The following is a 25,905-nucleotide window of genomic DNA, read 5'->3' as shown; positions in this document are numbered from 1 at the left end:
TAAGTGATAAATGTTCCAAGTAATTTTTATTTTAGAATACAAGAGAGGTACAAATGTATTTACAGTTGTACATATACAATCAAATAATATATATCACAGTTTCGTAAATATCCTTTTAGATAACTATTTACAAAGTTAAAGTGACCATTTTCTGGAAGTAGAACACAGTTTCTTGAAAACTCTATACATTTTATACTTTTCATTACTATTATAGTTTCTTTAGTTTACAAAACGCCCTAGGGAATTCTGGTAAAGGACTGCAAGGCGGGACAGGCGACACCAGAGGGCGCCCTCGGCCAGAGTTTGGGGAGACTCGGGAGGAGGCAAGGAGGGTGCGGGTGGAAGGGGCGAACCCCCACCCCGCACCCCCAGGCCCCGGGATCCCGCACTGTTTGGAAGTTCTTTGCCGGCGGAGAAGCCAGTCTTGCCCTCCTCCCGCAGGCGTGTGGCCAGAAGGGGAAGGGAATCTTCCTCTTACCAAACATAAATCAGACATGAAGGAGAGGAGGCATGGCTCCAACTCTCCCATTTTACAGATCGGTAAGGGGTAAACCGGGGCCCAAAGAGGAGGAGGGCCTTGCCCCGGTCCTCCGGTGGATTTCCGTTTGCCCTCGCGCTCAGCCTGCCTGGCACACACACAGTATTGGTGCTTCGGTCCCTCCCCGGGAGCCGGCTTTGGGACTAAGGTGGCCAGGAGAGAAGGGCCCGCCCACGAGGGAGGAGCAGGTTTCAGGTCTCTTCCGGCTGCCCCCGAGCCCCGCCAGCCCCCAACTCTCAAGGTCGTGTCCGTGACTCCCGACCCTGCGGGGGCACCGGTCCCCAGAGGCAGCCGGAGGTGCGGTGCGCGCACCGGCCCGCACCCCCGCCCTCAGGCCCGGGCCGGTCGTCCTCCCCCCACTCCCGAGCTCCCCGTCCCCGCTGAGGCCCCGCCACCCCCGAGGGATGCCAGCCCGGGCGGCCGGCTCGACGGCAGCGGGGAGACTCGGGGGCGAGGCCGGGCGTGGAGGAGGAGGAGGAGGCCGATCAGCCGCCCGTCAGTGTCCTCACCTGCGAGACTGAACGGAGACTGTTTGCCTAGGGGGTCACTTCCGGGGCGCACCTACGGCGCGGGGCACCTCTGGCCGGAGCGGGGGGGGGGGGGGGGGCGGGGGCGGGGTCGAGTCAGGAGTGAGCGCGCAGTCCCTGCCCGCGCCGCGCGGGCGGGAGGCGGGAGGCGGGGCGCGCGCGCGCGCGGCGGGCGCGGGCGCGCGCGCGGCGCTCACAGCACCATGGCCGGCAGGTGGTGCGCGGCGGCGGCGGCGGCGGCCGCGAGCGCGGGCGCGTGCGCGTGCGGCGCGGGCAGCGCGGGCGAGTGCGCCTGCAGCGCGGCGCTGGGCGGCCGGTGGCGCGCGCTCTTCTGGTGGGCGCGCAGGCCGGCCAGCTGCGAGTAGGCGCTCTGGCACACCTGGCACTTGTAGGGGCGCTCGCCCGTGTGCAGGCGCACGTGGTTGCGCAGAGTGGACGACTGGCTGAAGCGGCGGTTGCAGAAGCGGCACACGAAGGGCTTGTCCAGCGTGTGGATGCGCATGTGCGAGCGCAGGTTGCTGCGCGAGTTGAAGCCGCGGTGGCAGATGACACAGCGCATGCGGCCCGCGGTGCCCGCCGCCGAGTCCGCCGGGTGGAAGTCCTCTGGCCGCGCGGGCGGGGCCCCGGGGGGGGGCAGGCGGGGAGAGGGCGGGGGAGGGGGGGGAGAGAGCAGGCTCGTTACGACCCGCGCCGCCGCGGCCCGGCACGCGCGCACCCCCCCCGCCACGCGCGCACCCCCCCCGCCACGCGCGCCCTCCTCCCGGCCCCGCCTCGGATGGCCCCGGGCGGGCGGGTGCGGGGTCCGGAGCAGACCGGTGGGCGGGATGAGAGGGGCATCAGGGAGCCTGGCTTGGGGTCAGATAGGAGTTGGATCCAGACTGTGCTGAGACCTCGAGGCCTTAGTGACTTCGCCTCCGAAACCTCAACGTTCCCATCTGTAAAACGGAGACCTACTACGACCTCATGGGGCTATGCACAACTTGGCCAGATGATCACAAAAAGCTGCACTTTACCTCCCTTAGCCTGTATATGGGAAGTACGTGGCTCAAAGCAGCCTTCTATAAATGACTGTCTTCCATAAAAGGCCCCCCGAATGCCATTTATTCATCCCACAGATATTTCCTGGGTGCCTGTTATGTACCAGGGAACTGCGCCTCATTGTTCTCATTGCTGAGATGGAAGTAATAATAGCATCAGCCCCAGAAGCTGCTGTAAGGATCAGAGAAATTAGTGTTTGCAAAACATTAGCCGCAGCGCAGGGTCTCAGCTTTGTCCTCTCAAATTAAAGATGACCACATTTCGCGAGGGCTTTAGGAGGACCCAAGTGGGATGATAACCTGTAAAAGGTTTAGCTCGGTAAACTTGGCATGAAATAGGTCTTGTGCAAGTGGTCTCTATCGTGATGACCAGTGACCCCCCACAACCCACGGAGGCAAGGCACACTCTGCCCCACCTTCAATCAACGTGTTTATACCAAGCACCTGCCCCAGGCCCTACACCGGGGACAGAGGGGCACGTACATCGCCAGAGCTGGAAGGCAGTTTAAAGATCATCTCGCCCAACATCTTGCCTTCGCAGATGGAGAAACTGAGGCAAGATGGTGAAGCAGAGCTGGATCTCAATCCGGGCTCCCACTGCTGGGCCCCTTGCTCCTTCCGCTACACCCTCCGCCTCTCTGGTGTCTCCCCACGGAACCTGCCCCCAGATCATTTATTTTGTCCAGGAAACACACTGCCGTTCATGCGGGGACTGCGGGGGGCAGCTCCAGGGGCATCGGCCTGCTTGGGCCAATAGTCTCCTGTGCTCAATACTGCTGGAGATGGAACCAGGATCCCCGGAGGCCAGGAGCCTCCCTGCCACAAAGACATGCGCGCGTGCGCGCACGCACACACACACACACACACACACACACTCACTCTCTCATTCTGGGTTCATCGTGGCCTCATGGAGACTACCTACCATGCTTGTTCTTTTTCTGCTCCTCCTCTAGTCCGGGCACACCAGGGATCCCCAGGAACGTGTTGTGTGAGTTTCCATACCACACCAGCAGCTCCTGGTCAGGAGGGATCATCTACAGGGAAGAAAGCAGGAGGGGGTTAGGGAGACAGCGGTCCCAGGTGTGAGACTCAGGGTGTCTGCACATCCCCCCTCCCTGCTCCCCCTGCCCCGGAGCCAGGAGGCAGCTGTCCTCTGCCTGCCATGGAGATGTGGATCCAGTGTCAGTCCCGAGAAAGCCACCCTAGGCGTCCCCAGCGAGCTGCACAAACATAGAATTCCGGGGGATGCTCCGTCTGGCCCTCTGCTTCCCTCTCCCAGCCCAGGCCTTCTCGCCATCTCTGTCCTGGGGAACACTGCGGGGAACACAGCTGCCATCCAGCCGCGTAAGAGCTCCCGAACTGGCAGCAACAGAACGAAGCCTTGTAGCAAGCAGAAGTTCCGGAAGAAGGTAGGCCAGAAAACTTTTCGTTTCTTACTGAGGGGAACCAGAGTCAGCCAGCCCTCAGGTCTGCAGGGCTGAGGCAGGTGTGCCCCAGGAGCGTGGGCTGCGGGGCACCCTAGGGGACTTGGTTACATCTTGTCTGAAAATGTTCTGGCAACACCTCTCATCCAAAGCGCCCACAAGGCAGCACCACATCACACGTGCTTCTGTCCCTGTCACTGTCTCTGCGGGACTCCTTGCACACGGCAAATGCTAGAAAAGAAGCATTCCGATTGAGAGACACCCTCACCTCAGGAAATACTGGGGCACACGGACCTAAAATCCATTTCTATGGGAGAGAACTTCACAAATGATGACAGGGCCACTCCCCGGGGCGGGGGGGAACCTGCCCCAGGGAAGGGGTGAAGGCCTGGACAGTCCAGGGAGGCTGTGGAAGGCCTGATGTGGCACTAACCATAAACCCCACACTCCGGAGGAAGGGGGGGACATCCCAAGGGGCCCGCCAGGCCTTTGGCGACAGCCAGTTAGCCCCTCCCAATCGGGGAATCTTCAGGCCCCGGCAACTAAGACAGATGAGAGAGATGGGGCGCCTGGCTTTCTCGGTCAGTAGAGCACGCCACTCTTGATCTCAGGGTTGTGAGTTCGAGTCCCATGTTGGGTGTAGAGATTACTTAACAATAAAATCTTTTTTTTTTAATTTTTTTTTCAACGTTTATTTATTTTTGGGACAGAGAGAGACAGAGCATGAAGGGGGGAGGGGCAGGGAGAGAGGGAGACACAGAATCGGAAACAGGCTCCAGGCTCTGAGCCATCAGCCCAGAGCCCGACGCGGGGCTCGAACTCACGGACCGCGAGATCGTGACCTGGCTGAAGTTGGACGCTTAACCGACTGTGCCACCCAGGCGCCCCAACAATAAAATCTTAAAAGGGGTGCCTGGGTGACTCAGTCGGTTGGGTGAGTGTCCAACTCTTGATTTTAGTCGTGGGATCAGGCTGCGCATCGGGCTCTGTGCTCAGGGTGGAGCCTGCCTGGGATTCTTTCTCTCTCCCTCTGTCCCTCTCCCCTGCTCGTGCTCTCCCAAATAAAAAAATAATAAAATAAAATAAAATCTTAGAGAGGGCGAGAGAGAAGACAAAGGAAAGAGGAGATGGGCCCCACCCTCCCAAGCCTGCACCCCCCGAGCTGACTTTGGCATTCAGCCCGTGGGTCACTCTCTGATCTTCCCAGAGAAAGCTGGACGCCCCCAGGCAGCAAGTGGCTTGTTCGCCTCACGGGTCGTCCACCATCTGAACGGAGTTGCAGCACCAAAGGTCACACGGAAACCATCTGGGGGTATCTGGAATCACGCAAGGATAGGAGCCCCCTCCCTTGGGCTCCCTGGTGGCAGAGAGGGCCCCGCCCCTTCCGTGGGGCTCTGGCCTGCAGACCCCCACCACAGGCGGAACCCTTCTGGCCACCACCGCTTCCTTCCCCCGGTCAGAGCTAGGACAACCCTCAGACCAGCCAGCTCTGCTCGATCTGAAAGGAGACGAGTGGGCGAGGGCAAGTGTGTGAGGGGCCTCGTCACTGCGTCCTCCTAAGACTCAGCCCGGGGTCCCCGGGTCCCTTCCCAGCAGCTCCCCCTCCCCGCCCCCACCCATGGGGCATCACGTCGAGCCCTCGAGGTCAGTGAGTGACCAGAAACCAAGCAGAGGATGCCAGGGTTTGAATATGGAAAGTGCAGCCCCCGAACCCCAGGAAAATTAGGTGGTGCCTCAGAGAAGGCAGGCAGACTAGAACTTGGCACCACAGGGACAGTCCTCAAGGTCATTCACAGTCATGGCCGCTGTCCCAGAAGTCAGCGGGACAGCGGTGGGGGCCCTGCTGGAAAGGGGTCAGAGAAGACGGAGGTTTTGTGAGTCCCCCTGGAAAAGAGGAGGTTGAAACTAGAACAATTGAAGATCGGTTCATTGTCAGAAGGCTGCTCTCTGAGGGAAGGTGGGGATAGGCCCTCCGCCATCTGGTCCCTGTGTGACCCTAGGCCAGCCCTTGGCCTCTCTAAGCTTGTCTCCTCAAATGAGGGGGTGGGGGAACATGAGCCCTGAGGTCCCCCAACCCTGACACTCTGATCGTAAGTCATCTCCCACACCGTCCCGACTCCTGGCTTCCGTTTCCAGAATCATGCTTCCAAAGCAACAGGCTCCCCGTCAGACTGTCCCAACAGGAGACACTCCCGCAGAGGGTTCTGACTCAGGACCTGAAGTCACGCTGTCAGGCGCCACCTGGGCTCCCTAGCTGCCGAGCCTGTGACCTCGGGCAGCTTGCCTTCCATCGCCGGGCCTCAGTTTCCTCGACTCTAAAACAGGGACAGCACCACTGCTCTGGTCTCACGGGGTCAGGGCTCCGCGGAGCCCCGCACATAAACCTTGGCGAGGTGGACGGACACAGGAGCGCTTGCTATAATTTTCCCCAAGCCCACCAGCCTCTCAGGAAGCTGGCAGCTCTCCGTGGAGCATCAGGTCCCCCAGTGGTCCCCACAGAGCCTGCAGCGTGGCTCCGGCCGCTGGCACAGTGAAAGCCCAGGATGACTGGTGGCTTTGCCTTCGGTGACCCGACAAGAGACAGGCTGGGGCCACGTGCGCCAAGCACAGGAGCCCGAGATCGGGCCACTGCTTCCGGCTTGGCTGGGGCGGGGGCACCCCCAGGGAAGGCAGTGATGTGCATGGGAAGTTCAGCAAGCCCCCGGCGGATGTCGCCCTGATCTTTGCCTCTACCTCCAGACTCTCAGTGTAGGAATCAAGTATCTAATCAACACCAGCCTTCTCCTTGTAATAGACAATAGCGATTGTTATTAAATCTAAAATGAACACGACAACAACAATGGCGAGGAACCAGAAGCCAAGAACATCTGGGATTGCACAGATTCTGAGTATTATTATTCAAAATGGTTGTTTGGAGGGGCACCTGGGTGACTCAGTCGGTTGAGCATCAGGCTTTGGCTCAGGTCACGATCTCACATCTGTGGGTTCAAGCCCCATGTCGGGTTCTGTGCTGACAGCTCGGAGCCTGGAGCCTGCTTCGGATTCTGTGTCTGCCTCTCTCTCTGCCCCTCCCCGGCCTGTATTCTGTCTCTCAAAAATAAATAAACATTTAAAAATTATTTTAAAAATGGTTGTTTGGAATATTATTTAAAAAAATTTTTTTTGAAGTTTATTTATTTTGAGTGTGAGCACAAGGGGGGGGGAGGAGCAGGGAGAAGGAGAGACAGAATCCCAAGCAGGGTCCACGCCATCAGCGCACAGCCCCACGCGGGGCTTGAACTCACGAACCGTGAGCTCACAACCTGAGCCGAGATCAGGAGTCAGACACTTAACCGACGGAGCTGCCCAGGCGCCCCAGGAATATTATTTTTTAAATAAGAGCTTCAATATCGACTTTTGATATAGAGTGACGTGTGTATTTACCAACACATTTTTTTAAACGTCCGAAAATTAATTTTACTAGTTAATTTCAGAAATTGAAACCATGATGCAGACACATTGGCCAAAATGTGTCAACACATAAGGGGGGGGGTATATAACGAAAAGTAACTCTCCCTCTCATCCTGGACGGCCAGCCACCGTCACCAGTTTTCTACGCTTCTTTCCACAGAAGGGTTTGTCATTTTGAGACGATTAAAACATGCTGACTTAAGGTTCGTGAGGAGCAGAGTGAATTCTGCTTTCTAGATGAGATAGCGGATTTTTAGAAAAGCAATGAACAAATATTACCTTCAAGCTACATATATATACATACACACACACACACATACACACACACACATATATATACATATACATATACATATACATATACATATACATATACATATACATACATACATAAAAGAAAGAAAATCTCTGAAGAAGAATCTACTGGAATTGGGAACGACACAGCTCGCCGGATCTGGAGAAGCCACCAGCACTAGGGAAGATCGGAAGTGGAGCTCTCAGATCTTTCCCGAGCTCTGGGAAGCCAGCGGCAGCCCCTGACCTGGACGTCTAGTCTCCGTTTGCTCACTGGTACCCTCATGCAATAACCCCAGAGACGGAGACAAGGAGACCCTCAGACCGGACCCATAGCCTCCTCCCTGAGATCCTGGCGCCATTGTCCACAGACTCCCAGGGTCCCGGCAGCTGACCGCCCGAGAGCAAAGAACAGCCACGGTGCCCGTCAGGCCTTCCAGATCCTTCCGTGGTGCCTTATGGCCAACACTCTGGCGTGGCCCTGGCAGGACTCTCCACTGGAGCCCGGAGAACCAGAATCAGCTATTTATTCACTTTTCTGGACATTAGGCGCTGGCTCAGGACACACAATAAAGCAAATTATTCCCAAAGAAACAGAGTCGCGTACCATAAAATCTACGTTGCCAAGACTTGGGGGGAATATCGGGGCCTGAGTCTTTCCTTGACAAATTACTAATCGCTCCACTCATGCTCTTAATTTTTATTTTATTTTAGAGAGAGAGTGCGCAAGGAGAGGAGAGGGGCAGAGAGAAAAAGAATCTTAAGCAGGCTCCGCGCTTAGTGCAGAGCCTGACACGGGCCTCAATTCCATGACCCTGGGACCGTGACCTGAGCCCAAATCAAGAGCTGGACGCTCAACCGACTGAGCCACCCAGGCGCCCCTCTCAACTTGTGCTTCTTAACCTTCCCTATCAGCCCAGAAGTTTTGTTCTGCCCCATTTCTGAATTTTTATTGTAAGTGGAAGCCGACCGGCTTGGGGTTGTTTTCCTAATAAAAATTTATGCCGCACTATTGAACATGCTCCCAGGAGGCTCTGAGGCCCTCCCTCCCTTTCCCCGGGCGGCGCAAAAGCCCTCGTCTAGAAGGATCTCCGTGTCATCTGGACGAATATCAATTTCCATTGTGCCACAGATGTCCTGACACACCAATTAATAGAGTTCCAGCAAATACATATTGGCCAGGGAGGCCCCATGACATGGTGACCAACAGCTTTGCCCTGGAGGGGGGGGGCGGTCAGACAGGCCTAGATTCAAATCACAGCTCGCCAACCTCCTGCGATCTCCCTGAACTTTAGTTTTATCATCATTAAAACGGGGACAGTGAGCGGCGCCTGGGTGGCTCAGTCAGTGGATCATCCATCCGACTCTTGGTTTCGGTTCAGGTCACCATCTTACAATCTCGTGGGTTTGAGCCCCGCGTCAGACTCTGCGCTGGCAGTCCGGAGCCTGCTTGGGATTCTCTGTCTCCCTCTCTGCCTGCCCCGCCCCTGCCCGTACTGTCACTGTCTCTCTCGGAATACGTAAATAAACCTTAGAAAAAAATAATAAGACGGGGACAGGGGACAGTGATAGTGTCTCACAGAGCTGAAAGGTCTCGATTCGTAAAAAGTTGCTCAGACCTTAGATCCAGGCCCCCATCCCCTGCAGCAAGACTTGCTTGTTCAACACTGAGTGGTCACTTGCTATGTGCCCGGCGCTTTCTAGAAATGTCATTTTAGGCACCTGACGTTCCAGTAAATGCTTCTGTGGCCAAATCGACGAGGAGAATGGCCCAGGAATAGCAGCCAGATGCCAAACCCGCCTGGGGGTTCTCCACCGACTGGCTGGCCTTGAAACCCCAGCCCCATTTGGAGGGCTACTATTTTGTATTTGTGGGGATTGTGAGGGCAGCCGCCGTGTATGCTGTTTATTGAAGAAAGATGTTCCTTCCCATTTTGGGGGGCAAGTAATGGGTTCCCGTTACGGAAAACAAACAGCAGCTCTGAGTTGACAGAAAGAGTAAGACAATGGATCATGGCCAAGGCCCAGCTCCTCGGCCGACTCACACACACGCGCAGAACAAATGGCCCACGTATTCCAGAGGCTTCGGGGAGTGGCCCGGGGGAGCAGCAATTTCTTCTGGTGGAGCCTAGAAGGGCCAGGGAGCGCTGGCCTCCGCCCTGAGGCACGGTGGGTGGATCTGGGTGGCTCAGTGGGTCGAGCCTCCGACTTCGGCTCAGGTCATGATCTCCCGGTTCGTGAGTTCGAGCCCTGAGCGGGCTCTGTACTGACAGCTCAGAGCCTGGCACCTGCTTCGGATTCTGTGTCTCCCTCTTTTTCTTTGCCCCTCCCCTGCTTCTGCGCTCATGTGCTCTCTCGCTCTCAAAAATAAACATTTTTTTTTTTAAGTTTAAATGAAAGTAAAGTGACATTTTGTGTTTCCTTGTCCCTCACCCAAACAGTCCCCTCCGTAGGCTTGCCAACCCTGGGCAAGCATTAACGGCAAGCCAGTGGTGTTTAGCTCACAGTATCATATGTGATACGATTTCCTTCCCCTTAGCCTTTTCTCTCACCTTAAATCCTGATGAAATGCAGCGTTTTCTTTTTTTGATCTTATACATTCAGATTCCTCCCTGGAGATACCCTTCAGCCACTGTGCCCTCTGACTCAGAATTTCTGTAGAAATTTCTATTGATGTTTCCTGACTCTGGTGAGCCTTGGGCAGGGACACCCACACCGGGAGATGAGACTGAGAGGCCCCCGAGTCCGTCCCAGCCGGGAGTCCTTTGGCCCGAATCGTGTGAACGTTCCTGTTTTCTCTCATGCGCACGCGCGTGTGCACCTGTGCTCGTGTTACGTGTGTGCACGCGAGGAACACGAAGGGTGTGCGTCCCCGGTCTCTTCTGTAGCGGGATGGCCGGGACTCAGTGCCCAAGTAGGAGAATGTGCGAGTGAGGCTGGGAGGGTGGGAGGGGTGAAGATGGAGGGGGTGCTCTCTGCTGGCAGTGAGGTTCAGCCACCCCCGAGGCCAATTTGAGGGCAGCCGGGGGGGGCGGGGAGGGGGTCCTTGTTCCCACAGAGTGGTGGCCCAGCCACATGGTCACAGCGGCCACCTGTGTCCTGGGCCTAGGCCACCTTCACGCAGCCCCATGCTGCTCCCCCTCACTTGAACCCCAGTCCAGAAACTGCACCTGGCTTCACCCTCCTGGTCCCCCTCCACTTCCTGGCCCCCCCACCAGGGCCCACCCTTCAGCTGCGACCCACTCCCGGCCACACCGGTACCCAGGCAAAGACCACCCTGCTGTCATCTCTGGGAGATTTCCTGGAGCCTGGTGACGGAGGGACAAGTGGACCCCGGTTCCAGAAGCTGCTAGGCCCCAGTGCCCCTCAGGCCTTAGAAAGACTTGGGGCTCTGAGTCCCGGGGAGAAAATGGACTAACGGGAAATCATTCTCCTTCAGACTCCTCCAAAACTCAACCAAGCCCAGCCCCACCCTAAGGGACACTGCCCCCTTCCGCTAGCGGAGTGGAAGAATGAGGTCCAAACAAGTGTGGGGGGAACATCCCCCTGCCCCCCCCCCCACAGCCCTTACCACCAATCTGCCATGGGGAAGGAGGACAGCTTGTTCGACTCCGGGCCAGATGGTAAGCAAATTTCCTACCAAGGGACACTGTCCAGGGAGGGTCCCGACAGCATGGCCATCATGGCGGCCACCAGTTGGCTTGCTTTGTGCCGTCAGCCCCTCCCCACACACCGTCAGCTTTTCTGCCTCTGCCCAAGCGTTTCCCTATTGGGAACACCTCCTTTTCCCATCCTCCCGAACCTTCCCGTGACCTGGGTCTGGCTTAGCTACCCCCAACCATGGGATGTGATATTTATGTGTCTGCTCTCTCTCCCTTTCTCTCGCCTCCAACAAGTTCCACTCCACACGGGCACTCGCCCTAACATTGCCCCCGCAAGGCTCGGTGAGAGCTCCCGAGGCCGTCTGCCACCAAGTGAGACCCAGCTTCCTCCTCGTGGAATCCTCCCTCGTGGAGTAAATGCACAAGGATTATAAACGAGGATGCATACACAGAGCCTAGGAGAAGCCTTACACAGCAAGGGATCAATACGTGATAGCGGAGACCAGAGTCGTGATCCACATGTCATGAGCATCCCACGCGAGCAGGACAAGGAGCTAAAATGCCGCAGACACAGAGCCCTCCCTCCCATCCAGATGTTTTCCCCAGGCTGCCTTCCCGCGTCTTGCTCTCCGTCTCTCTTGGCTTCTGGACCCCAGGACACCCTAAGCAGCTATCCAAGGACCTCACCGCTGAGGCGCTCGTGACATCCACAAGGGCATCAAGTCACAAGTTCTGTCCTTTCTGATCCACAGCAGGAAACCTGCCACCAAGTTCGTGCTCCCAGGGACCGCGATGCGTGGGCCCCGGTCGTACAGCCTGAGCGGGGCCAGCGGGGCCCGAAGGCAACGCCCTTCCATCCCCTGCGGTTCCCGGGACGGACGCGGCTGCCTGCACACCTTCTCCCGGCCGCCCCACGCTTCCTTACACAACAGGACACACGCTCACCTCAATGGCCTTGTAGAAGATGCTGGTGCCAATCTGGACGACCTCCAGGTTCTGTTCCTGCTCGTTACGTGCGCACTTGATATAGGTCATCCAGCTCCGGTGGTCCTCCTGGCTGGCATCGATGAAATAGCGCACCGTGCCATCCTCATTGAACACCTGCCCGCAGGGAGGCGAGGGACGGAGTGAGGCAGGCTGTGTCGCAGGCGCCACCTGTGGCCGGGCCCAGGCCCGGCAGATCCACACACACACACTCTCTCCCCGTGCTCGCAACAGCCCCAGGAAGGGGAAGCAGCTCTCAACTCAGTCTTCCAGCTGAGAAAAGGGAGGCTGGGAGCAGCGCAGTGACTTTCCGGAGGCCAGGCAGCTAGAAGTGACCAACAGGCAGTCGGTCTCCCGGGCCCCACGGCCCCTGCTGCCATGGGCTCCCCATCTCCAGAAGAGAAGGGTCTCCAGGGATCACTGACTGGACAAAGTGGTATCCAGCGAACCCCCTGGGGAGGCAGAGGTGCTCCTCAAAGCAGCGGAGAGCACTGGCCAGGACCTCAGAGGGGGGCACTCGGGAGCCTGGAGAGGGAAGACTGGCTCACGGTGACACCCTGGCCTGGCCTAACCCCCCTTGTGGGACCTACCAAGAATAGTCAGAGACCAAGCTGGACCCCAGCTTGCTAACCTAGCAACAAATGGGACCGGTAACTACTGGCCCAGGCCTCCAGGGAGGGAGGAGGTGAGGTCAGGAGAGGCGTCTGGACCATCGCCCTGTTCCCTTCCTCCTGCTCCTGTGACCAGAAGCAAGATGTGTCATATTGGGCTCCTCCAGGGACGGTGAGGTGGGGGCTGGAAGTGGATCCATGGAGGGAGGGGGAATGAGATCAGGGAGAGGGTGCTCCGAACCCCCGGCAGCTGCTGCTGGGGCTGCTCCGGAGCCCCAGGAGGCGGAATTGTTTGGGGGAGTGGCTTTGTCCTCCCTGGCGGAGGAGAGAAGGGTCCGAGGGCCTGGGATGAATGGAAGCTTCTCTGGGCTTCAGTTTCCTTCTGTAAAATGGGAATAATAATTCATAGGGCTGCTGAGATCGTCTGGCGGAATGTGGGCCCCTGACCTGGAAAGCTGACTCAACACCAGTTTGTCCCTGATCATTTCCAGTTGTCATCGTTCTGCCTGGGCTGAGAAGCCCATTCCTCGGAAGAACCCACAGCTCCCGTGGTTCTCCATGCTGGCCACCCTCACACCCAGGCCGGGTGGCTCTGAGGCGTTTTCCTTGCAGCTTCCTCCGGGTTCCCTTCCCAGCAGTCGGCAAAACCCTGGGCAAGTATCGGCCTCTCCTGCTCTCTCTCAGTGCCCTCCTCTGCGAGTTGGGGCCAACAACAGTCCCAAGGGTTGGCCAGGGGGGAGGAGGGTCAGATTTTCCAAACAACGGCCTTCCCGCGAGTGGTTTGGGGAGGCTCCTTCAGGCATACAGGTGCGGGATCGGGCTTCAGGGAGCGCTGGGGCGCCAGGGACCAAGCAGCGGCGTCTGCCTGACTCCAGGATCCCGCCCGAGCCCCTCTCCCCCGGCTGGAACCTACCTCCCACATGAGGTTGTTGTTCTTGCAGATGTCCACATGCTCCGGGGCGATGACGCGGCCGGTGAAGGGGCCCATCTCGGTGCCGGCCTTGATCCACGTCTTGGAGAAGATGCCGAGGCCCTCGCCGGGGATGGAACTCTGAGCGATGATCACCTCCGCCGGCAGCACCAGGCTGGACAGCTTCTGCACCTCTGTGACCGCCGCCGGGGCAGGGGGACCCGGTCAGAGCCTGAGGCAGGGGATGGCCGGCTCTTCCCCACCAGGGACCCAGGCCCGTCCTGCCTGGCCAGACCAACCCCGGGCCCGCCCTGGAATGACTCTGCAGAAGTCACTGGGGTGTGTGCGCGCGCGGAGGAGTGGAGGGCCCAGGGTGGAGTCTCCTCCATTTGCAACCGGGGGACCCTCCGTACCTTCCAAAGCAAGAGATGCTTTGGGGCTCATTTCTAGGGACGCTTTTCTTTCCTTCTTTCTTTTCTTTCTTCCTTTTTTTTTTTTTTTTGTCTCTCCACTAATTCTCAAAGCATCCACAACCTCCCTGCCCTCCACCCTGGAAGAGTTCAAGAACTACCGTGCCTGTCGCAGCGCGCGGGTTTACAGATGGGTAAACTGAGGCCAGCTCCCAGGAGGAGGCGGTAGCCAAGCCGAGACCGCCCTTCGGGCCCGGCACTCAGCGCTCACGGCGCCTCCCCGCACGGAACCCAGGGCACCGTGGAAGGACCCCGGAGGCGGCCAGCGGCTCTCACGCTTTTCGGGGTGCGGAAGGCCCCGCACCTCGGGGCGGACTGGCGACAGCGCTGGAAAGAGACCGCAGGCTGCGGGAGGCGGCGGAAGGTCCAAAGAAACTCGGGCTGCGGCGGGCCGCCTTCGGCGCGCTGCGTGTGACCCGGGGCCCGCCTGGGTCCCCCTCCGCGCCGGGGATCCGGGGCGCCAGAAAGGGCGGCGCCCGGATCCAGGCGAGCCCTGAAGTCGCCCCTCTGGGCGGGAAAGAGCCGGGAGGCCCCCAGCCCCCCCGGGGCGGGGTCCCCCCGCCGGGCCCGGCAGCCGGAGTGGGGGCGGCCAGGCGCACAGGGGCGTTTTCCATGTCTTACAAGGTTCCCCTCTAAGCTACCTGGGAAAATAGCCGGCGAGCGGGCCGGCTGAAAGGGGGGGTTAAACGGTGTCCATTGCGGCGCGGCCTGCAATTTGTCACGCTGTTAAAGTGATAGCATTCATTCGGCTCCATTCGAAAGAAATTGCTAATTCTAAATTCATTAGCCCGGGAAGAATGCTGTAGCAGTAAATTGTAGCTCAATGCGGAGGGGACTTGTTTAAAAGGGGCCGAGGAATTCCCCTTACAAAAAGGGGGGATTAGATGGTTGACATAGCGTGAATGGAAGTGGAATTAGTCTGCACGGTAAATTAAGAGAGGAACAGAAATCGTCACGGGGGAAGAGAGGGCGACGCGCAGAGATGCCAGCGTCGGGGAAAGATATTGTTTGCAGGTTGATGAATGAGGAGTAAGAACTTGAGACATCTTAAAGAAAAGAAACTTTTCTCGCTCCCTCTTTCTCTCCCTCGCTCCCTCCGCGGCTTTCTCTCCCGGCCCGCCCGCCCTCCGCCCCCTCCCCAGCACCCCCCCCCTTTTAAAGTTCTCGGTTTAAGTGGGAACTTTCGCGGGTCAAGCCCAAGTTAACTAAATGAATTTTAAACCCCTTCTTTTTGAGTCAACTGCTATTACACGCCTAGTAAGGCTTTAAATGCCGGGAACCCGCCGGCTCAAAGGGGCGAGGGGCGGGCGGGGGGTGGGGGGAGCCTGGGGGCGCCGGGCCCCGCAGCCTCGACGCGGCCGCTTCCCGCCCCGCCCCGCCCCGCCCGGGGCCTCGCCGCTCGCGCCCCGGTTCGGCTTCCGGGAAACTGAGGCCCGCGGAGCACCTGCAGCGCCCAGGCCGGCGCGAGCGGCCGCGACGCCCCTGGTCCCGGCCGCGCCCCGGGCGTCGCCAGGCGGGGAATCCGGGGCCGCCGGGAGGAGGGGACGCGACCGGCCTCGACGGCGCGACTCACCGCCGGAGAAAGACTGCGCCAGGACCTCGGCGGTGAAGGCCGTCTTGGGGCTGGCGTGGTGGCTCTTGTCCTCGAAGAGCTGCTCGCCCAGCACGTTGCGCCAGCGGCCATACAGGAAGCTGTGCAGGATGTCGGAGGTGATGACCTCGGCCAGCGCCAGCCCCGGCGCCTTCAGCCCGGTCTTGAGCACCAGGGCCTCCGCCGGGAGCACGGAGCCCATCATGGGCGGCCCGGGGCTCGCCGGCGCCGGGGACGGACGGCCGGGCCGACGCGGGGATGCGGCGGGTGAGAGGGGAGCGGAGGAGCGAGAGAGGAGGGCTGTGCTGGAGGAGGAGAAGGAAGAGGAGCAGGGGGAGGACGAGGAGGAGGAGGAGGAGGAGGGGGAGGACGCAGGAGGGAGCGGGAGGCGAGGCGGGCTGCGAGGAAAGTGAACGAGGGGGAGCGAGGCAGAGAGGGAGAGGAATCAGCAGGGACGGCAGAGGCGGCGCGGAGGGCCGGAGAGACGGGGGTGGAGGCGGAGGTGGGTGCGGGGGGTGCGGGGCGGGTGGGAGGCGGGTGGCTGCCGAGAAACGGCGGCGAGGGGCTCTCGGACGCGCGCTCGCCTCTCGCACACCCGGCCCGGACGGTCTTCCCCTTGGCAAAATCTCAGCGCCTTTATAGGAGCCGCAGTGACCCTCCTAATTGGTTATTAATGACCCCTGACGTCGGACAGACTTGTTGTACCCGGCCGGGCGCGAGGAGCCCTCTCCGCGAGAGCTCAAGGGGCGGGGGCGCGCAGGCCGCTCCGAATTGTCCCTCTTCGCTCCTCCCGCCCCTCGCCGGCCCTTCCTCTCTCGCCCCCCCTCCCCTCCCCTCCTCTTCCTCCTCCTCTCCCCGTGGGAAGCGCAGGGCTGGGAGGGAGGCTCAGCCCGCGGCGAGGAGAGGAGGGGACGGAGCAGGGGAGGGGGCGCGGAGAGGCTCGCTCGGATTCCGGGGACCGGACTGGGCCGGAGGGGACGCCTGGCCTCGGGCCCCGCCGGCCCCGCGCTCACCCACTTGTCCCAGGCTGGCTCTGCGCAGCTCCTCCCGGCCCGGCCCGGCCCGGCCGGCCCGGCGCTCCCCTCCCCTCCCCTCTCCTCCCCTCCGCTCCCAGGCCCTCCCGGCCCGGCCCGGCCCGGCCCGGGCTCTCCGGAGCTCCGGGCCCCAGGACGCAGGCCGCGCCGATCCCCCGCTGCAGACGGCGCTGCTGGAGCCGGGCGCTTCGCTTCAAACGGGCCGCTCCTCCCGCCCCGCTCGCTGCTCGCGGCCGAGTGTGAAACTCTTCCCCGCGCGGAACGGGCTGCGCGGCGGGGCTGCGGCCAACGCTGGGGCCGCCCTGCCCGAAACGGCGTCGTGGGCGACCGGTTCCCGCCTCTCGGGGGGCTAGGGACGGAAATCCCCGCTAGCCGCGCGTTGTCCAGAATAGGCTTTTCTGATGAGCACCGGGGGAGGCGGTGCTGAGAGGGGTCCCCGGACAGTGAGTGGGAGCAGCCGGGCTCCAAAGCGAACGTTCTCCGAAACCGCTGGCAGCCCCAGGCGAGGCTGCGGTGCGCGCGGGGCTTGAGGCTCCGGCCTCCCAGCTTCTCAGCTCGGCTGCCACCGAGGGAGGCTCGCAGCCTTCGGGACTCCTTCCTTCTGGCCTCCTAGTTCTCGTTCTTTCTCTTCTGGCCTCCCTCTTCTCTCCCTTCCTCCCTCCCCCATTCCACCAGGGTGCTTTTTCGGCGCTGAGGTTCCCAGGCACCCGCAGCGCCAGCACGCCAGCACGGTGTCTCTCGGCCTCTTTCCGGAGACGAGGAGCTGCTGAGCCTCCGACGAGGCCACGGCTTCCTGCAGGCTCTGCCGACTTCTGGGGTTAGCCTCAAGCCCCGACCCCAGCCCTAGACGCGGGAGGGGCTTCATAGGGACACCTCCTTCCCTCCCTGCAATTTCAGGTTCCGTTAACGGAGCCGAGTTTTCTGGGGGCATGGTTTGGGCTCCGGATTAGCTAGAGGAATGGGACTCTCCAGGCTTCCTCCGCAGCACGGGGGACTTGCACGGAAGGTCGGAGGCCTGGCCTTCCCGTTCGGAGGTCACTGCCCTCCCCACCCCTTGGCAAAGAACTGCTTCCACCGTGGGGTCTTGGCCTTTGCTAGGCCATCCTCGCACCTGACCGCTGTGGACCCCGGCCTCCGCCCGCCCAGTGCGGGCCAGTGGTCCCCGGCATCCCGGTGTCCGCATCGGCGCTTAGGGTAAAGAAGGCGGCAACCGCAGGCCTTCAGACCCAGGGCCCGGGTGCGCCTGGAGGCTGATGCCCAGAGGAGGCTGCACCTGGCGGAAGGCGCGACCGTCGGGCCTGGCGCCAGCAGAGGGCAGCGCTGCAGAGGAGCAAGCGCAGCTCGCGGGTGAGGTCCCGGAACCTCGAGTCCCTTGCAGATGCTGCCGGAGGGCCACACCGGCTCAGGCTTGAACCGGGGGTTCCGTGGGAGGGGGCCGACGCAGTCCGAGCCTGGGTGCCCTCACTCACGCCTGGACCTTAGCTTCTGCCAGGACGTGGTAGAGGGGGAAACGCGCCCGGGCGTAGGAGACCACGTCGGAGAGCGCCCCGAGAGATGAAAGGAGGCTGAGGGCTTCTGTACGTCCTTGGGACGGCCTTTCTGTCTGGGCCTCAGTGTCCCTGTCTGCACAACGGGTTAAGCTGGACTTTGCGAACTGAGGTTCCTTCCCACCTTGCCCCATTCTGGGTCAGATCACTTTCCTCTGAAAGCCCGGAGGATTTTTGCCAATTCCCCGGCCCCCCCCCCCCCCCCCGCCCCGGGAGAAAAGCCCTCGCTCGGGTCTGTGCGTACCTCCAACCACGGGCGCAGCATTTGGGACCTGGACCCCAGCTCCGGGTCAGAAGGTGAAAGGACTGAGGGTTCGGACCGCGCCTAGGGAGCCCGATTCCTTTCCCCAGGACCCGAAAACCCGGGGAGCGGTGCTGGGGGCGGGGGGTGGGGCGGAAGCCGCGCCCGGGGCTGCCTTCCAGCTCGTGCGCCCGCCGGCCCCGCGCGCGCCTCCGCCGTGCGCTCTCAAATTTTGTGCTTCTGGTCCAGCCCGGGACCCGCCTGAACCGCGCGCCCCAGGGAAAGGGCAGGGCCCACTGGAGTCGGGGCGCAAGGCCGCGCCCCGAAATGCGAGGGAAGAAAGACATTGCACGTTCCGGAGTTTCTCCGCGGATGAGCCGCGTGGTTTTTCGCGGGGCCCAGGCGTGGAGTGTGTCGGCGCCGCAGCCCCCTACCCTACCCTGGCCCGGCCCGAGCTCGCAGGCGCCGCCCTCCTCCCGCCTGCGGGCCGCTGTTCCGAGATCTCTTTAATATTCATGGGCGTTAATAGAGAGGCCCCCAGTATATCGGTCCATTGTGGGCGGCTCGTAGGGCTTGAATAGGCCCCGGCCCTCTTTCTTCGGCGCAGCTTCCCGAGGGGCCGGGCCAGGAGTGAATGGCCCCGCTTCCCGCCCCGCGCCTCCTCCCCCTCGCGGGGAGAACATCTTTATCCCCGCCGCCGCCGCCGTCGCCGCCGTCGTCGCCCCGGCCCCCATTCACGCTCCCGGGCTCCGGGCGGAACGAATCAATCGGCCGCGGCTCTTCGGAGGTCATCCGCGTGGCCTGGGCTCCCCCTTCTCCCGGAGCCCACGGGAGTGGACAGAGGGATCGGCGGCAGGCCGACGGACCTACGGACTGAGGGACACTTGGGTGGGTGGGGGGGGGGAGGGAGCAAGGGCAGGGGAGCCCCGCGAGGGGTGGCCGGCCCGGCGCCGGTGAAGAGGGACCCAGGGTCCCGCGGCCGCCCGAGACCGGCTCGTATCTACCTGTTGCCCCGCACAGAGCGGAGCGTGGAGAGAACGGGGGCCACGGCCCGAGCCCCTCTCGACGCACCGGCGCGCGCCCCCGAGGCCCGGCGGCAGCACCCCCCGAGACCCGGGACTCGGGGTGGGGGGCGGCCCGGCCCGCAGGGCGCTTTCGTTCTCGCCTCTGCGCCCCTGCTCAGCCCGCGGGCGCCCCGGTCCAGACTGCGCGCTTCGGCGGGGCGTTCCGAGGGGAAGCCGGGTGCCCGGCTCCCGCGCCCTCACTCAGCCGCCGCGACTCGGGTGCAGGGGGGGCGCGAGTCGGCCAGGCGGGGCCGAGCGCCCGGGTCCCCGCCCCTCCCGCCCCGCGGGCCCTCCGAGGCGCAGAAAGGAGCCCATTGTCCGCCGGGAAATACATTTTTGGGGGCCGAGTGAAAGCCCGTCTTTCTTTTGAACTTTAGAAGAAAGTCTTCTGCCCTCGCCCCTCGGAGGGAGAGATTTGTCTCCCCTCCCGGGGGCCCCCGCGCGCCTCCTCCTCCCGAAACATCTGCCGGGGGAAAATCCACCCTGGAGGGCAGATCGCGCTCGCTCTAAGCCCCGCGAACTCATTAAAAAGATATTAGCGGCGGGGGCAGGTCCCGCGCAGGTATCGATCGGCCGGAATGAGCCCGAGGAAGAAAAGGCGAAGAATGCGGTCGCGCCGCGTCCCGACCCCCTACCCGGGTCCCCCGGCCCCCTGCGCCCCAGCCCCGCGGCGGCGGCGGCGGCGGCGGGGCCCCCCGAGCGGCCCGCGCGGCCGGCTGCCTCGCGACGCGGCTCGCCCCCCTCCCCCCCTCCCGGGCTCCCCCTGCCTCCCCGTGCCGGGCGCCCCCACCCCTCCGCGCCCGCACGCGGGGTCCCGGCCCCTCCCGCCGCTCCCCTCCACCGCGCTCCCCCCGCCCGCGCCGCCCTCCTTCTCCGGCGCGCTCTCCTCTTTCGCCGGCTCCGGCCCCCTCGCCGGCTTCTCACACCCTCTCGGCCTCCTCCTCCCATTTCTCTCCCGTGCTGAGTCTCAGTCTTTCGGGTCCCAGTCCCGCCGTGGCCCAGGGAAATTCCTTCCTCTCGTGGGGCCCGCGGGTCCCCCGGCCCCCGTTCCCGCGGGACGGTTCAGGGCTCCAGCGCCCCCGCCGACGCCTCCAAAGGCCCGACGGGCTGCGAGGTGGGGTGGCGGCGCGGGCCCGTAGAAACGGTTTTGATGGACGTGACTCGGGCCTGGCCTGCCCGGGGCTGCCGGGCGGAGCGGCGGCCGCAGCGCCTTCAATAGGGACGGCGCCCCCGCCGCCCTCAATCTAATTAGCCTCCCGGGCCGGGGAGAGACAAAGGCGCGCCCCGGGGCGCCCACGTCGAGCACGTCTGAGCGGAGCCGGCGTCCCGGACGCCAGGTGACCGGCACGCGAGTCTCGCTGGGCGCCGAGGGCAGGAACCCCCCCCCCCCCCCCATTCCCTGCGCCTTCCAGAACCCTCCGCCCCCAACGCCCGCGCCCGGGCTCCCAGCCCCGAGGATGCCAGCGCCCAAGTCCGAGTGACAATCGGCGCAGCGGGACCCAGGGGAGCTACAACTCCAGGAGAGGCACGGCGGGCGGGTGTTGGACACAGGCTTATGGAGGGAGGCGGCGAGGGACGGAGACGGAGGGAGACTGAGGCCAAGAGAGGCCGAGATGGAAGGATCCGGATGAAAGTTAAAGTCTGCGACGACGTGGAGACACAGGGACCGGTAGAGATGAGAGGAGGTCGAGCAGGGATTCCCAAAGTGCCTGCGGCTTTTGAGAGCTAGAGAGATGGCCCAGAAGCAGGAAGAGGGAGGACTGGGGAGGCTGGGGACAGAGACATGGGGGCGGGGGTGTGTGGGAGGAGGGGGGGGGGCGGTGGGAAGCAGGCTGGCAGGATGGAGAGAGGAGGAGGCTGGCTGGGGAAGGTGGGTGTCTCCAGGCCCTCTGGCATGGCCCTTCAACTCTGACGGCTTTCCCCCTCCTGTGGGTCCTGGGACAGCCCGAAAGAACTACCCGGACCCCACTCCATCTTCCTTTCCAGAGACCCTGCCCCCGTGGCACCGGGCCTGCCTGGCCTTCCTCCATTTCTCGGCTGCCTGCCTCCCAGCTCTTACACCTGCTGTTGTCCGCCTGGGACGCCCCCGGAGCAGAGGGGGTTGGGGCAGAGAATGATCCCCTTGGCTGCCATCCACACTGTATCTGGCCTCACGGAGATCCCAAAGGCTCTGGTCATTCTTTTGCCCAAGAAACGTTTATTGAGTGGCCACCGTGTGCCTGCCTCCATACAAAGCCCTGGAGCACCCACGTGACCAGGGCAGCCGCAGTCCTTGCTTTCTCAGACCAGCTTCCAAGGCTGGGTGGGGTGCGGGGCCACCATGGCCAGTCTGGTGGCCCCGATGCCTCTGTCCGCGTGGCTTGGATCTCGTCTGTAAAGTGGGAACAATAACCCTGCCTGTGTCATAAGACCTGATGGGCCCAGCGAGTGAGCCTGCGGCTGTCATTCCTAACGACTGCTTCCAAAGACCACGCAACCGGTGGGTCCTCTGGGACCATCTGGATATGCCCCGAGGACCCGAGGATGTGAGTCCAATCCTGGCTCCAGCAGGTACTGGTCTGGAGCCCAGGCACCAGTTCCCCCTCTCTGTACCTCAGTTTCTTCATCTGCAAAATGGGGATAATGATAGAACCTCCGGCGGGAGGGCTGTCCTGCTGAATAAAAGACATAATGCATGGAAAGGTCGTAGGATCGAAAATGTGCTTCATATACAGAAAATATTAGCAACCTCGTTACACTTAAAAGTAACACGTGGCCACGCTTGGAAATGTGGGAAATATGAAAGCGCTGGGTGGGTACCAACTACGGCCAAAGGGACACTGAAAAGCAAAACCAAATGCATGTACTCACACCGCTAATACTCCCCCCCGCTCACCGGCTCCAGCCTCTCCCCTCCTGTCTGTCCAGAGTCTGACTTTGGGCAATTAGAGACGATAGGCTCATCTGAAGACCCGTTAAATAAGTTGTAGCTACAACGAAGCGGAAATTTACTGCTTCAAATACCCAGTAGGTCCCAAATTGTATTTATTCTGGAGGCTCCTGGACACTCCAGACTCTCAGATCGTCGTGTATGTATTTTAATTATGCGACTATATTCAACGCACACCCACCGTGTGGCAGGCTGGTCCCTGGAGACTTGAGTTGAAGGGAAAGTAGTTCACCCAGCGTCTCCCGAGCACTTGCCCTGAGCTAGCCCGGTCTGAGCACAGAGAGGCCGCGGAGGACCCACCTGGTATCGATGCTCGGGGTGCTGAGGTTTTCCTGAGCAAGCTGGCGGGTCCACAGATCCCAGGCACATGGTGAGATGTCAGCCAGGGAACCCGAGTCTCAAGTCCTCGTCCTCCAGCTGGGGGGAACGTCCTCCTGCTCCTCACGACTCTCATGAAGGGGGTGCTTAGAGCCACCGGGCCCACCGGGCCCCATGCCGGCTCCACACGTCCTATCAGGAAGCGTGAAACTGCGCCCTCACGTACCCAGATCGGCGGCTTTAAATGTGTGTCGAGCAGGGAAATGCTCCCTCCAGATGAACTCTTAAGAAGAAATCCGATTTTGGGGCGCCTGGGTGGCGCAGTCGGTGAAGCGTCCGACTTCAGCCAGGTCACGATCTCGCGGTCCGGGAGTTCGAGCCCCACGTCGGGCTCTGGGCTGATGGCTCAGAGCCTGGAGCCTGTTTCCGATTCTGTGTCTCCCTCTCTCTCTGCCCCTCCCCCGTTCATGCTCTGTCTCTCTCTGTCCCAAAAATAAATAAATAAATAAATAAATAAATAAATAAAAGAAGAAATCCGATTTAGAGAAACAGATAGAGGACTTCTAGTTCAGCCCAACATGTCGAGAACTCAGACGTCACCACTGTAGTCCTTACAAATAAGAAAAAGCTGGGGGCGCCTGGGTGGCTCGGTCGGTTAAGCGTCCGACTTCGGCTCAGGTCATGATCTCATGGTTCGTGAGTTCGAGCCCCGCATCGGGCTCTGTGCTGACGGCTCAGAACTTGGAGCCTGCTTTGGCTTCTGGGTCTCCCTCTCTCTCTGCCCCTCCTGTCTCTCACTGTCTCTCAAAAATAAGTAAGTGTTTAAAAAAAAAAAAAAAAAAAGGAAAGGGAAATGCTGGACACACTGAAAACCAGCGATGTTTCCAGGACCCTTTGGAGAACTGAGGTTGAAAGGCAACGGTTACCCAGCGATCTGGGGAGACGGGGAACCTGGCGAGTCACGGGCAGGATGTGTTCACCCGCAGCAGAGTTGCTGGGGCCACAAAGGTGCAGGAACACATCGTGGCGATTTTGACAGATCGCTGGACGCTGAGTGTGGGCGCGGGGGGAGCCATGGTTTTTTACCTCCAGGAACCCCACCAGGTTCTCCAGGAGGAGATCTGAGAAGAGACCAGCTAGTGCCCCTGGCACGGGGAGGGGAGAGGCGTCCTGGTGAAATTCACCCAGAGCCTTATCCCAAACTGGGGAGGGGAGGTCTCCTCTCCCTCCAGCTCCCTCCAGACTTCCTGTCTCACCTAAGGGAAAACAAATGGACAATCAGACATCATCGGCAGGAGACAGAGCTTCCAAGAATTTGCGGGGAGTAGAGTAGCCGGAGAAGGGAGTGGGAGGCAGGCAAGGAAAAGCTCTTGGACTGGAGAAGCGGCCCTGAGAGCCAGGCTCACTAAGAGACGGACCCGCCACTGAGCAACTGTAGAGTGTCCCAGTCTCCTGGACCTCCCCTCCTCCCCACCGGCAGGAGCTCCAGGATGTGGGTGGTGATCCCATCTGTGTGGGGGTGGTGATCCCAGCTAAACGAGTTGCAAGGTTCTATCTGAGGAGGAGTGTGCAGGGAAACCCAAAGTCAAGACAGGAGGTGAGAAGAGACACGAAGAGAATTCGAAACCACAGACGCTGGCAACTACAGCAAATATGACATAGCCTCACTCGTAGGCAGACTCATGTATTCCTTACGCTAAAAGCCTGTTTACCTCGGTTCCTAGTCTCTGCTACAGCGGGTTTGGCTCTCCACAGCAAAAAAATCACAAGGCATGCCAAAAGGCAAAAACAAAACGAGAAGACAAAACAAACAACAGACACAATCTGGAGAGACAAAACAATGATCAGAACCAGACTCAGGTATGACCCCAGTTCCAGAATGATCGGACAAGGAACAGAAAATAACTATGATTAATATGTTGAGCACTCTAGTAGAAAAAGTGGGCAAAGGGGAGAACAGATATGCATGTTAAGGAGAGAGATGGGAACTCTAAGAAAGAATCGAAAGGGAATGCTAGAAGTTAAGAACACCAGAAGGGCGCCTGGGTGGCTCAGTCGGTTAAGCGTCTGACTTCGGTTCAGGTCATGATCTCACAGTTTGTGAGTTCGAGCCCCGCATCGGGCTCTCTGCTGTCAGCACAGCGCCTGCTTGGGATCCTCTGTCTCCCTCTCTCTGTTCCTCCTCCCCCCGCTCTCTCTTGCACACGCATGCTCTCTCCCCCTCTCAAAAATACGTAAACATTAAAAAAAAAAAAGCCACTGTAACAGAAATGAAAAATGCCTTTGGCGGGCTCATCAGTAAGCTGGCTGTGGCGGGGGAACGAATCAGGGGGCTTAAATATGTGTTGATAGAAACTTACCAAACGGAAGTGCAAAGAGCAAAGAAAAATGAAAGACACAACAAGATAGCCAAGAACTGTGGGACAATTAAAAGGTGTAACAGATGCGAAATTGCAGTCCCGGAAGGAGAAGAAAGAGCGATGGGGCAGAAGGAATATCTGATGTGATAATCCTGGCCACGGCGAGTGGTCTGTCGGCTGGAGCCTTGCCTGGCATCTGAGTCTGGAACTCAGTAATGAACCTTGTGGTATGATTTTGCTGGAGGCCCGTATTCAAAGCGCAGTCCAGAGTTAGAACATCCCTCATCGGGAATGTGACCAGCGACGGCATAGCCAGATGGAAATGGGTCGTGAGCTAATAAGTAGCACATGTTGTGGGTCTACAATGGGTTAAATTACGATTTAGATTATAGATCGGTTGTTCTCATGAATATACACGCAAAAATTCCAAACAAAAATGTTAGCAATTCAATCCAATGATATACAAGAAACATTGATAACAGATTGTGACCAAGTGAGGTTTATTCTAGGAATGCAAGGCTGGTTTAATATTGAACAATCACTGTAATTTGCTATATTAATATTTAAAAGGAGATGAATCGTAGGATGATTTCTTTAGATGCAGGAAAAGCATTTGAAAAATTTGGCCCCCAGTCATGATAAAACAGAAACAGAAAGGAACTCCCTTACCTGATAAAAAGTGTGTATAACAAATGGACAGCAAACATAATCAATGGCGAATTATTAAATGTGTTCCCGCCGAGATTACGGAGGAGACCAGCCAGGATGCCCTGTCCCTACTACTTTTGCTGAACTGGAGGCTTTGGACAGGGCAGTGAAACAATCGATTTAAAAAAAAAATTTTTTTTTTCAACGTTTTATTTTATTTTTGGGACAGAGAGAGACAGAGCATGAACAGGGGAGGGGCAGAGAGAGAGGGAGACACAGAATCAGAAACAGGCTCCAGGCTCTGAGACATCAGCCCAGAGCCTGAT

General features: G+C 60.1%; 1 protein-coding gene and 1 long non-coding RNA gene across 2 annotated transcripts; both read right to left on the bottom strand.

Annotated features, from left to right (window-relative positions):
- On the bottom strand, positions 1–1,177 carry LOC122474310. The gene is made up of 2 exons (XR_006294891.1): positions 1,048–1,177; positions 1–681 (listed from the first exon to the last, which is right to left on the bottom strand). It is a non-coding gene; the product is annotated as an uncharacterized LOC122474310 (long non-coding RNA).
- An 81-nt stretch (positions 1,178–1,258) lies between these two features.
- On the bottom strand, positions 1,259–16,236 carry PRDM12 (PR/SET domain 12). Its single transcript, XM_043565652.1, has 5 exons — positions 15,421–16,236; positions 13,381–13,571; positions 11,818–11,973; positions 3,025–3,136; positions 1,259–1,668 (listed from the first exon to the last, which is right to left on the bottom strand). Exons 1-5 carry the CDS (start codon positions 15,641–15,643, stop codon positions 1,259–1,261), a joined length of 1,092 nt encoding a protein of 363 aa, XP_043421587.1. The 5' UTR covers positions 15,644–16,236.
- Positions 16,237–25,905: the final 9,669 nt, after the last annotated feature.

This window comes from Prionailurus bengalensis, chromosome D4 (assembly GCF_016509475.1).
Source record: "Prionailurus bengalensis isolate Pbe53 chromosome D4, Fcat_Pben_1.1_paternal_pri, whole genome shotgun sequence".
NCBI classification, from domain to species: Eukaryota; Metazoa; Chordata; class Mammalia; order Carnivora; family Felidae; genus Prionailurus; species Prionailurus bengalensis.
Note: the sequence above shows the minus strand (reverse complement) of the source record. Positions and strands in the feature narration are given on the sequence as shown.